Here is a 12,540-nt window from a genome sequence, read left to right as displayed (position 1 = left end):
GCTGATCTTTGCACCAAGGCATTGACTTTCAGGGCTATTTGCTGCCAGCATAGGAACTTCAGAGAGCTGGAGCAAGAGAAAAGAATGAATGTTTCAAATCCAATAGGACTCCTCAGACTCAGTCATATTGGACTTGAAATATCCACTCTAGATGCCGATAGACCTGTAGAGTCTTTCCTGAACACTTAGGATCACCAGGAACTTTATCCTTAGTTTCATTAACAATGGCTGATCATGTTTCCTGGAGTTAGCCAGAGTCATACAGCACAGAAACAGGCCCTTCAGCCCATCATGTCCGTGCCAGCTATTTTAATCCCATTTTCCAGCATTTGGCCGGTAGCCCTGAATGCTGATGGTGTTTCAAGTGCTCATCTATGTTGAGTTCTAGAGAAAGTCAATGCACCTTGGCTCAATTTCACTAGTCATCATGTCCTCACTACAATGGCATTGCACACCCAAGAATGCCTCAGTCACTGATGTAGAATTGTTAGCTTGTGTGGAAGATTAAGTTTCAACATATGTACTGTGACCTGGTGATATAAGTGATCCAATATTGGCTCTGCCGTTAAAGTAATTATTTTAATACATTCAATTAGCTACAGTGTGCTGCCTGCAAACCAGGCTCCAATTGAGCCAAGCATTAGATCCAAAGGCAGTTTTGCACTTCAATCCCAAGTTTTATTCTGGCACAGTAAAAAAACATTTTACAAGAACATGACTGGACCTCGTCACTTGGAGCACAGAAGAAATACTGGTAATTCAACATCTTGGTGTGCAATCTACAATAGGTCTTCATAAGTGCCCACATAACAAAAATACAATGTTTTCATTATTTAATCCTCCATAACTAGGATTGGACCAAACACCTAGGACTGTTTCTCGAAGAACTTTTTGCTGTCATTCAAATTAGGTTTGATGGTGTCCTGGCCAGGCTTCCAACCAGCAGGGCAAACTAGAAATGACAAGAGAACATGTTAGTTTCATACAATGAAAACGACCCTTTCATTTCAAAGCCTGGTAGTGTCTGCTTACTACTGTCACTAAGCTACCAGCCAAGGTCCCTTTATCAATTTATGTGCACCCACACCCTTAAAGTGAATCTTCTGGCCAATTTCACTTCAGCAGATCTTAAAATGATAGGTGCCAAGAAGTCAGTCATTCAACTACAAGAACATGCTAAATTAGATATTAACATCCAATTTTAGATCAAAGTACAACTTTATCAAAAGCTACCATCAGCAAGGTGTTGCATTGCAAGGTAGCTGGCTAGCAACTATTCTTGCAAGGGGAAATTTTTGAAGTTCACAAATGCAGAGATAGCAAAGGCCAAGCAGCAGCTAGTACAACTTGTAGTTTTCATTTAGTCATTAAAGATGGAACATCCATGACATGAAGTAGTCTGAACAAGTAATGGGATACAAAGCACCTTCTCCATGTTTGTCAGTGAACTGAAACGCCTGCACCAGCCTTAGAGTCTCATCCACTGAACGGCCAACTGGAAGGTCATTGATTGTAATCTGCCGCAGGATTCCTTTATCATCAATAATAAAGAGTCCTCTGAATAGGGAAAAGAAACAGTTACTAGGTTATTTATCTGAAAGCTCACCCCAAAAATACTGTTCAATTTTGAATATCCCTCAAGTCCACTGGCCACTATTTCTCAACATGAATTGAGGCAATGGAGATATCTTCCCTCATTTTAAAACCTCACTGGAATCAAACTATGACCACCACCAAATATGAAAGACAGGAGGGTTTTTCATTTGGATATCCTGCACATCAAGAAATAACTTACTGGCTTATTACACTTCACTAAAATCCCAATCAGTAATCTTCAGAACTGACCATTTCTGTTTCTGAACAGATAGTAGCCCAAGGAATATCAATGGAGGCAATTTACAAGTAATATGGAGCCTAGAGACCCCAGATCCCAGTCTGTGCTGTACCAACCTGTAAGCAATTCCTTCATCCTCCTTCAGAATACCATAGTCTTTGGAAATGGACTGATTCAGGTCAGCAACTAGTGGGATATCCATTTGGCCAATACCACCTTGTTTACGAGGAGTCTTGGTCCTGAAAAAGTGTAACAGATCAACTACTGTCAACAGGTTTCAGCTTATACTTTGCCAAGCTACTTTCATTGCATTCAAGAAGATGTGGATTTATTGAATACTCTCAATCCCCAAATAAGCAAACTCACCAAACTTGTCATTAAGTGACCATATGCACTATGCTTTTTTGAAACCTCTTTTAAGATGTTAATTGTTTATATTCAAGCAGCTAACATACTATTAATAGGTTACAAACTGGCAGGGCCAGTTTAAAGCAGTTGATCTATTTGGGGCCCAAAAGATGATCAGTACCACAGGTGGAGGAGGTACAGCTGTAACTCAAGTTTACTTAACTAGGAGTTGTTTCTCCATTTATTGGCAGAAGGCAATTAATCTCACCACCCTAATCAAAAATCAAGTCCAAACAATATCTCTTTACAAGTAGAAGATTTTCAGCATGACTCAAGAATAGAGCTCAGTAGAAAAGTCTATTAATTGTTCTAATGGAGTTAATTTACCACTCTCCACCTTCTAGGAAGAAGTGATCTGAAGTTTTAAAAGGTGCCACTGTCAAATTACCAAGTTAATAACTCAGCTCCATAATGATTTGGTAATCCTAAATGTCAGAGCTAGGTATGGAGACTTAATTTCCTAAGCAGCCAATCTATTCTAGATCCAAAAGTTCTGTACTGTATCCAGTAGATAATTAGCACAGGACAAAGCTGCAGGAGGGCAAAAAACTGTGGGGCAGGCAGGAATAGTCATTCACCATGAAATATCAAATAATGTCTACAGCTAGCAACAAGCCAAAAGGGAGTTTGGTCTTAAATACTGTCTTAAACTGCTTGCTATCAAGAAGCCCATTGCCAATGGAAAGTACAGAATTCTTACCAGGCAAAGTGGCTGAAGTGAGAATCTGTGGAAGCACCGATTACTTCACAGTTGATCTTGCGAAAGTCAGCAGCTCGGTCACTGAATGCAATGATCTCCGTTGGGCAGACAAAGGTGAAATCCAGGGGGTAGAAGAAAAACACGACATACTTTCCTAGAGAGTTTGAAAAAGTTGGTATGAAGACATTGACATGCATATTTACCCAATTCACTCAGCTAGTTGCAGCCTTGGGTCATCAGTGGAGGAGATAATGGGTAACAACTACAAGAGGTGATGGATTAAAATGCACACGATTTTTTAAAATGGCAAGTCCAAATTCATATCCATTGGGCTTACTACTCAACATGACTGGACAGCCTTGCTCCAAAGTAAACCAAAACACTTGCTGGACTTGTGTAAGAGCAATGAGTTACTGTGAGATATATATGACAGGATTCATCCTCTGCTTGATACATTGGCATGTGTACGGGCTGCCCAAGACAAATGTCCCTCTACATCCTATCTAGGACTGGTAGTACACAAATTGGCAAAATGGTTGGTGAAGTGTTACAGCCAGGTTTGATCAAGTTTTCCACCAACAGTGAAGACTCCTTCACATTCGCAAAGGCCACACAGAACTTATATCAATAACAATGCTGTGTCCATGTGCTCATTTGACATTGCCATTATTCCACTTAAGGAAGCCAAGGATATATTTGCACTGCAGCACTATCATGCTGATCTAGATCCACCACCATTGTGTGAATTAGTATTCATTGAACTATAAACTCAGCAACTCATGCAGGGAGTTCAGTTTTAATGATACATGTATGCCCAAATAAATGGTGTTGCCATGGGATTCCCCTCTATGCCCAGCTCTTGTAAACATCTTTGTTGGGTTCCATGAGAAATGTGTTCTTGATGGAATGACATCTAACTTCCTACCCCTTGATATGTGGATGATATGTTTGCTTAATCAACAGCTGTATGTAACAGTTTTCCTTACCTACCTTGAAGGGCTCCTTCCTGCACTCAAATTCACTTATGAATGGAGCAGACAAATGAACTCCCCTCCCTTGACATAAGAAATCTGCCAGGGGATTCTCTACCATGGTCCATCTTCACTGGTCAATATATGAGATGGGATTCTTAAATTCCAATCTGATTGGTTTTAGTACTAGATGTCCAGAGACCCAGGATAATGTTCTGGGGACCTGGCTTTGAATCCTACCATGGCAGATGGTAAAATTTGAATTCAGTAAAAATCTGGAATTAAAAGTCTAATGAGGACCATGAAACCATTGTCGATTGTTGTAAAAACCCATCTGTCCTTTAGGGAAGGAAATCTGCTGTCCTTACCTGGTCTGGCTTACATGTGGTTAACTCTTAAATGCCCTCTGAATAAGGGCAATAAATGCTGGCCTAGCCAATGACCCACATCCCATGAATGAATAAATATTGAGACCTTTGTAAATAAGGCTGAGCCATTTTCATACCATGCAAACTTGATGCCAAAATAGGGCACAAAGGCATCCTGCAGGATAACCGATCATATCACAGTTTATCATGTAAACTCAAATGGGTTTAAGGCCATCACTTTCAGCCTTGAAAAGTGCTGAGACCACCTCAGATTACCCTGGAAAGGCAAGGTATTACAAATTTGAGCAACAGGTGAAGCTAGCTGTTCCACACTGCTCCTATGCAGTAATAACACAAGTGGCAGTCACCACCAACAGGATGCTGCTGTCAAGCCAAAAAAGGTGTTCTGCCTCATGAGTAATGTGGTCTATGAATTTCAGTGCAATGCTAGGTGTGTAGGCTGTACATCCCAAAGACTGGCAGATTGCATCAAAAAGAATGCTCCAGCCACTGTTCACAGTCTGGGTACAGACTGTACCCAACCAGCCCATACTTGCAAAACAGCCTCCATTAGATGCGATTCTGGGTTATTTAGCAAATGTTGTCCAATGTGCTAAGAATTATGCTGGCAACCAATTTAAGACTATCAATTGGGCTTGCAATGTGGTGCATTTGCATGTACTGGAAACTACATATATTAATACACAGGGCCCTGTTCTTTGCACAGAAAGAACATGTACATATTTTGTTTAGCTGAAACAGGCACAAAGTGACAGCCATTTGCTAACTCACTCCTCAGATCAATTCCTTGACCAATGAGGGTCAAGCTGCCTGGTTTAAATTTCAAACAATGGGCTTGGCAGTTAACTGTCAGTCACCAGTGGTGCATTCTCCATGGCAATACCACTTGCCAACTAATCACTTCACACACCGTATAAATGGCTTTCCCCCTTATATTAATATTCTTGCTAGTGTCCTGATGAGTACCAGAAAGCTTAGGTGTGTCTCTTCAGCAATACCAAACAACTAATTGTCAAAAACTTAAAATACATTCAGTAGGTGAGCAAAAATGAAATTGATGGCAAATGCAATTTACTGTGGAAGAGAACTGAAAGAGGGATCAAAAGCCTCAAAAATCACCAAGTAAATAAAGCCTTATGGTCAATTGTAATTTGATTTTATAAATTGAGACACAGGATGAAAGAGAAAGATCAATTTAAGCTTCAGGTACTGATTAAGGCCATCTAAAACAATAGAAAACAATTTATTCCACAAAATTTGAGAAAGCCAGGTGGAGGTTTAGTTGTTAAAATAATTTCCATGCTCATTTCTTATTGGAGAGTCAATTAAAAATTTCTCGCAAAAAAGGGAGGGACAAGACAACTTATTGGAAACATGGAATACTTTACCATAGCATGTGACTGAAACAGCATCAATCTTGGAAAATTGTGCCAAAACATAGGACTATGGGGAAAACAGTTTTTACTCCAACTTAAACTTGTACAAGATTGGCCAAATGGTTTCCTGTATTGAAAGAAAGAATGAGGGTTCTGATTCCCTGCAGCCCTGCTCATCCGAAGGTGCAGGCTGCTATGCCAAAAGAACCTAAAGTCATACCCAATACTCTCCAGTAAGGAACAGCAAGGAGTGTTTAATTTTAACTAAATTAACAAAGCTGTGATCCAGAGTGCATCTGAAAAGGTGGTGGAAGCAGATGGTTTTGCAAAACCTATGGGACAAGGCCAAGGATGGGCAGGTCTAATTGGATTGCTCCTTCAAGAGTTGGTGCAGGTGCAATTAATAAAATGGCCTCTGCTGCAAGATACAACAGAACAGTCTAAAATTAAATCCATTAGGGAGCATCATTTTTTGCTTTTGGCTCTATCCTACCACTTTGTTTATCCTATGAAGGTGCACACCTGACTGGCCAGAAACCATTAACACCATCACTTAGGCTTTCATGGCAGAACTGACCACTCAGCAACTGTCCCCACCCTATACAGCCAGGAGGGAAGCAGTTTTATAACTGTCATTATTGCATATGAGGTACGTCTGCAATTTTGACAGCACCTTCCCAACCCACAGCCCCCACAAAAAAGTCTCTACCCAATCAAAATATTCAGTTTTAAACATCAATTAGATCACCCTTAATCATCTATATTGGAAAGAATAGCAACCTGATTTATCAACCTTCAGAGCCAAAGCAGACTTTGTACTTCAATTTACTAAAAAATTGTTTTGCACAGATTCCAGCATTAGGACAAAGTCCTGTTCAGAGATTACTGCAATTCAATACACTGAGGCAAAAACTTCTCCACAATCAATACAGCAAACAGTGTAACACTTAAAAGGGGGCTCTAGAAAAATCAGTATCTCAATCGTTTTTACCTTTGTAACTGGAGAGGGTCAGGTCCTGGAATTCTCCATTTGGCATCACTGCTTTGGCAGTGAAATCAGGTGCAGGGTGACCAATTTTAGCATTTCCAGCTGCCATTTTGAATAGTTACTTTATGGGGAAAAAAGAGAAGGCAAGAGAGTTATTCAAAGCAAAGTCAGCATTTAAGTCACAGGGATGGACAGTAGTTACTGTAACAGGTACTCCTGGACATCTTATGAAAGAATTCAGAGCAGTTTGTGGTGCCCCATAGGTAGGATTACACATTTACAGCTTTAATTAACCCAAGAGGACCTGGCTCAAAGTCCAACAGATCCAAGCCTCATATCAAATGCTGCATCAGCCAAGTTCTTAGTAACAGACTATGCTAAATAAAGTCACATGCAAGGAAGTATAGTTAAAATATTTCCTTCCTTTACACTTAGCATGGAGTTGGCCTCCCAGCCTGGGCAGAAAGTGTTCTCAGAAATGGAAGCATTGTTGATTTTATGCAGGGACTACTGCCAGGATTTCTAATCTATTCTATGCAATGAGCCCTGCTCCAAGGGCATTCATTGACCCAATTCTGGTGTCCTCTGCAGCAGGATAGCCTGTCAATGCTCAATCTGGCCTTCCTCTCAGAAGGCACTACAGGGGCTGCCAACACCTTGATTTCCAGGTAAAAGTCAACAGAGTCAGTGGCAGAAGTTACAAAACATAAACCCACCCAGTTTGAGGCTCAATTTGCAGAGGAACCAATTTGTTTTGTACACTGGTCTTGTTTTAGATCAAAGAGTTATTGTGCATTTCCTACACCCATGGTTCTTGGGCATAGGGAGGTCATCATCACCACCCATTTACTTTACTAAGTAGCTAAGAAAAAAAGGCCAACCAGCAAATAGATTCAACCTCCTAGTTAAAGCATTTTCAGTAACCTAAAAAATGTAAATTAGCCCCCTTAGGAGATTAGGATCATTGACATGGATCAGTGAAGTAAACTCAGCATGTCTGACAGCATCTGCTGAGAGGAACACAGTTAACGTTGAGTCCATATGACTCAGAACTAAGGAAAAACAGAAGAGGTGAAATATAAGCTGGTTTAAAAAGGGGGGGGGGGCTTATATTTATTTTTATTATATTTTACCAGCTCATATTTCACCTATTTTCTATTTTTCCTTAGTTCTGTTGAAGAGTCATACGGACTCGAAATGTTAACTGTGTTCCTCTCCGCAGATGCTGTCAGACCTGCTGAGTTTTTCCAGCTATTTTTGTTTTGGACTTCCAGCACCCACAGTTTTTTGCTTTTATCTAAGTAAACATCATACACTGGTGTGCAAAAAAAAAAAAACAGCCCTGTTCTTCAATTCCCACTGGAATCAGTGCAGCCAGACTTAAGACCACACACAAAGCAAGTTAAACGTTTGACTACAGCAGCACTCCCCAGATAGTGTGTATTTACTTCAATGTCACTTTAAAATCAATCCTTATATTTTGTTCAAGAGCAAGATTCCCTCCTGTTAATGAGCAGCTGAAATCTTGAGGCTCTCTGAAAGATTTGGGGTTAATCATTATACCCTGATGTTGGAATAACTGCCAGTAAGTTCTCTCCCTTATTTGCACTGCAGGTAGGCACTCATTAATGGCAGCCATTTAATTACTTAGCGTTTATAACAGCCTCATTTCCCCCTGAAACTGTACAGGGACGGTGCTCACGAGTCTAAATGATACTAGCTCAAGGAAATACTGACAAGCAAAATTATTTTAAGACATCATTTCCATCACCAGGATGGGTTTAGTTATTGCAGAAGTTTGAAGAGGAGGAAGTATCATGTCCTCTCAACTCTCCAGAACGACAAACACATGAAAGAGCGAAATTACACAAGGGTCAGCACGTGCTACCACGAATTGAAACAATGCAGCAAGTTACATTAACCAAGGGAAACATTCCAGGACCTGATTTTAACAATTTAAGAGCTTCCATAGCTAAGCTTCCAGACAGAACTGCTTTTCAAAAAAAAAATCGTTTAGCAACATTTAAAGTTAAATGTTGCAGGATGGCTAGCTTTAAATCCATGTGGTATACTTCGGCGCTACGGATACATAAACATTAGGGTGATACATTAATTAATACTGAAGTTGCTTTAAATGAATGGAGGACGTGTTGTCGATAACCAGCGAGGTTACTATGTGGATCTTGTAGGACAGATACTTTAAGACCCAAATCATCCGTATTTTAACTTATAAAAACGTTACGAAGTTATTAAAAATTGAGCTAGGGTCTAGCTCCCTTCCCCCTAGTCAAGTTGGGAACAAAAAGCTTCGACATGCCTTTAACAAAGAGGATTTGCGTCACACACACACACTGCGTCCTTTGTGTTTTTGCTGCAGCTCCAGCTACTAGACCGTTCAACCCACCCTCCACCAAAACTCCAAACTCTGCCACAGCACTTACAAAGGATCCCTGCTCAACTCTAAGTACACTTTTTCTTTGCAAAAATGAAACAAGTCCACCGATCTTTAAAAAAAAAAGCTTTAAAAATTAAACGATCATGCAAACGCAATTACACCCTAGCAGAAAGAGACAACCCATTACTAAGTTTGCTTCCAGCACAGAAGTACCTCCCTCTCTTTTTTTTAAATTTAAAAAAAAACACATTTTGCCATACTTACACAGGTTCCACACTTTGCTCCTGCAGCTACTGTTCACTCCGCCTTACCGCTTCCCTTTATAATGAACCAGAACTCGCGAGGTTTAAACATCTCCGGCAGCTTGCGTCCAGAATGACTCAGCAAAATAAAATCCCGCTCCAGCCATTTAAAGGGGCAGGCACAGTATGGACAACGTCAGCATGACTTTAGAGTTTCAAGATCCATTCATCATGATGCAACTTTAATAGTTAGTACTTTAATAATTAGCCACTTCCTGAGAAGAGTGGCTGGGGGAGGTGAAGAGAGCGTGGAAGGCTTGGCCGAAATAGCCAAGTGGTTATGGTACTGGGTTTGTAACCCTGAGATCGAGAGTTCAAATCTCATAATGGCAAACTATGAAACAATGTAACTTCATCTGAAACAGATGCAAACGGGTTTGTACTCGAAAGAGTTACAGATGCTGCCAGACCTGCAGGAGTTAGGAGGCTGGTAAAAAGATCTGAAGAGAGCATGGGAGTTGGATGCTGGTGCGAGAATAGGGGAGAAAGAGTGTGGGTGATAGCTGGGAAGCAAGAGGGAGAAGGTGGTAGAGTGTGATAAGAGGGTGAATGCTGTGGAGAGAGTGAGAGAGAGATTGGGTGGGTGCTGGCAGAGAGAAAGAGGAGGGGGCAGTGAGAGAGCAGGAGGTGGGCAGTGAAGAGGGAGTGGCAGAGAAAATGGGTGATGGGGGGGGAGAGAGAGGGAGAGACACTAGTGGGGTCCTTGTGGGCCACTTTGTCTCCAAGATTATCATCTAACAATGGGGAGATTGGAATTGAGAACATGCTTTCATAGACTAGACAATATCCTGTGGTGCTATTGAACAGCTAACCTAGTTTATTAATGGAACCTGTAGAGATAGACTCGACATAGGGGATGAGGCGGTGGGATTTCTTCTCCTAACGGGCTGTGCGATCCAAGCTGAATGAACAACAGGGAACCCACTAGTAAATAGACTGATTTTAAATAATTAAACTCCAAAGAAGTCTTGTGGCTCAGTGGGTTGCAACTCTGCCTCTAAGTCAGGAAGGTGTATTTATGACACAGCTAAACAGGTTGAGTGCCAACCCGAAAATCCTTCCAACTCACGCCAATGGCTGGCAGTAAGAGTAGAAGAGGTTCCTGGTTGTCCATGTGAAGGAAAGAAAATTGGAGTTCTACCATCACTATTCATAGCTCTGGACTACAACATGCATGTAAAAGTGTATGTTGCCCCAGCAACTTGGACTCCTTGGTGGGGTAGAGGTAGGGGTAGGGGGGGGGTGGCGAGGTGGAGTGCAGTTGGCTGAGTTGGCTAGGCAACAGTGTGAATCAGGTTGATGCCAAAAGCATAGATTTGATTCTCCATTTTAACTGGGGTGGACTCAGGATCTGCCTCCCTGCCCTACCCATGGTAAAAGCTGTGGGCCGGGATTGCCTTCAGACAGAGAACTGAAGAAATACTCTTACACATACTTGGAGTCCTCAACCTTGTTCTTTGAAAACCTGAGGCAAGCAATCTGGCATGAGAAATTTGCGCTGCCTTGCCCATGGGCTATTTTCTTCATTATGTCTTTCCTTCCCGTAACATACAGATAAAATCAGACTAGGTTGTGGTGTTGGGTGCGGAAAAACTATATGAAGTTTCCCAATTGTAATGACTGTATTTGTCTTTTTTAGGTGTGTTTGTACTACATAGTTCTCAATAGATTTTTTTCAGCTTCTCAAACCTAAGTTTCACATCAGATACTTATTTTTTTTTTAAAAAAACAGCAAAAGCCTTTATTTTTATATTGAACTATGCAAACCAGAAAACTCTAAGACTCAGTTATCGGAATTTGCTGAACTAGCAGACCTTGGCTGGAAGGGTGATCGGGACCACTACAAATGGCCTCTGTTAGAAAGGGGAAATTATCTGCCAGGGTTCATGTTTGTGATTATTGCACCATTGCAGTGTGTGGTGTGGTGTGTGTCTATTGGATGAAGATATAGTCTTATTTGGCTGAGAGTCTCACTTTCCCCTAGTATGGCCAAATATTGAACATGTTGTCATGAGAAAACATGAAAAAAGAAAGACTTGCATTTATTAGTGTCTTTCATGCTCATCAGACTTCTCGAAACCAATGAAGTACTTTTGAAGTGTAGTCACTGTTGTAATTTGGAAACACAAAGCAGCCATTTTGCATAAAGCAAGTTCCAACAAACAGCAATGTAATAATGACCAGATAATCTGATTTTTTTTTTTAGTGATGTTAATTGAGGGATAAAAGTTGGCCAGGACACCAGGGAAAACTCCCCTGCACTTCTGAGCAGGCAGATGGGGGCGTTAGTTTACTGTCTCATCCAAAAGGTGGTACCCTTGACAGTCCAGCATTCCCTCAATACTGCACTGGACGTCAAAAAGGCCTTGAGACAGGTTCCAGAGGGAGACCCTTGCCTGTGGAATGGGAGTCTGGTGTGGCTCACTGCTAGAAATGTGCAAGTAATGCGCACACTTCTCTCCTTCTTAAATCCGTGCTTAAACCCGATGGGGAGGAATTGATGAGAAATACAGGTTGGGTCAGTGGGCCGACACTTTCCTATCCCGGGGAAATCTGCAGCTGCAGAGACTACCCGCCTGGCAGCACTGGTTAGCCAATCAACATAATTAACTGTCCATTTGTGGGCTTCCAGAGGCTGCCACCAGGATTTTCCTGGCATATCCGGTCCCCCAACTTAGGCCTTGCAGCTGCCTGGAGGTGGCTGGTCGTGAGGGGGCTCATGAGGCCTCCAACACCAACTCCTCCATCAGCCTTTGGCAGAATGCTGCTGTCAGCCATCCTAGGGAGGGATTCCCCCTTTACTGAGGTGGCCTCACTGCTGTGGCTACCATTTATTTAAGTGAAACAGGAACCTTCTTCAGAGGGCACCTCGAGTTGGAGGCACCTCGCATTCCAATTCCCCCCCCCCCCACCCCCCCCAGCCGCCCCCACAACTCCGGTAGTGGCAGCTCTGCCAGTGGGGCTGCCATTCTTCATATCCTCTGATTGAGCCTGCAGCCTTAGGGGATTCGCTTTCCATCCTTAATAGGACAGCGGACCCGGCTGTTTCTGGGAAGATGTGGCAGGTGGGCGCCCTGACAGGCGGAGCAGAGTTAGAACCTGGAAATGGTCCAGACTCGCTACAGAGCCTAAAAGCAGAAGATTCCACCCAATATGAACAGTCATGATGTTGACCAT

General features: G+C 41.9%; 1 protein-coding gene across 1 annotated transcript; it reads right to left on the bottom strand.

Moving 5' to 3' along the window:
* Positions 1–656: 656 nt before the first annotated feature.
* prdx2 (peroxiredoxin 2) lies at positions 657–9,437 on the bottom strand. The gene is made up of 6 exons (XM_041177125.1): positions 9,326–9,437; positions 6,670–6,787; positions 2,943–3,096; positions 1,951–2,073; positions 1,427–1,557; positions 657–952 (listed from the first exon to the last, which is right to left on the bottom strand). Exons 2-6 carry the CDS (start codon positions 6,773–6,775, stop codon positions 867–869), a joined length of 600 nt encoding a protein of 199 aa, XP_041033059.1. The 5' UTR covers positions 6,776–6,787; positions 9,326–9,437; the 3' UTR covers positions 657–866.
* Positions 9,438–12,540: the final 3,103 nt, after the last annotated feature.

This window comes from Carcharodon carcharias, chromosome 30 (assembly GCF_017639515.1).
Source record: "Carcharodon carcharias isolate sCarCar2 chromosome 30, sCarCar2.pri, whole genome shotgun sequence".
Classification (NCBI taxonomy): Eukaryota; Metazoa; Chordata; class Chondrichthyes; order Lamniformes; family Lamnidae; genus Carcharodon; species Carcharodon carcharias.
The sequence above is the reverse complement of the archived record's forward strand: the minus strand, read 5'-3'. Positions and strand labels throughout refer to the sequence as shown.

Excerpts from the sequence above, each read along its gene's own strand:
- prdx2 (XM_041177125.1), bottom strand. The coding sequence starts at position 6,775 with ATGGCAGCTGGAAATGCTAAAATTGGTCACCCTGCACCTGATTTCACT. Across the intron at positions 1,558-1,950 it reads GATGAAGGAATTGCTTACAG|AGGACTCTTTATTATTGATG; the intron begins GTTGGTACAGCA and ends TTCCCTATTCAG. Across the intron at positions 953-1,426 it reads CACTGACAAACATGGAGAAG|TTTGCCCTGCTGGTTGGAAG; the intron begins GTGCTTTGTATC and ends TGTCATTTCTAG.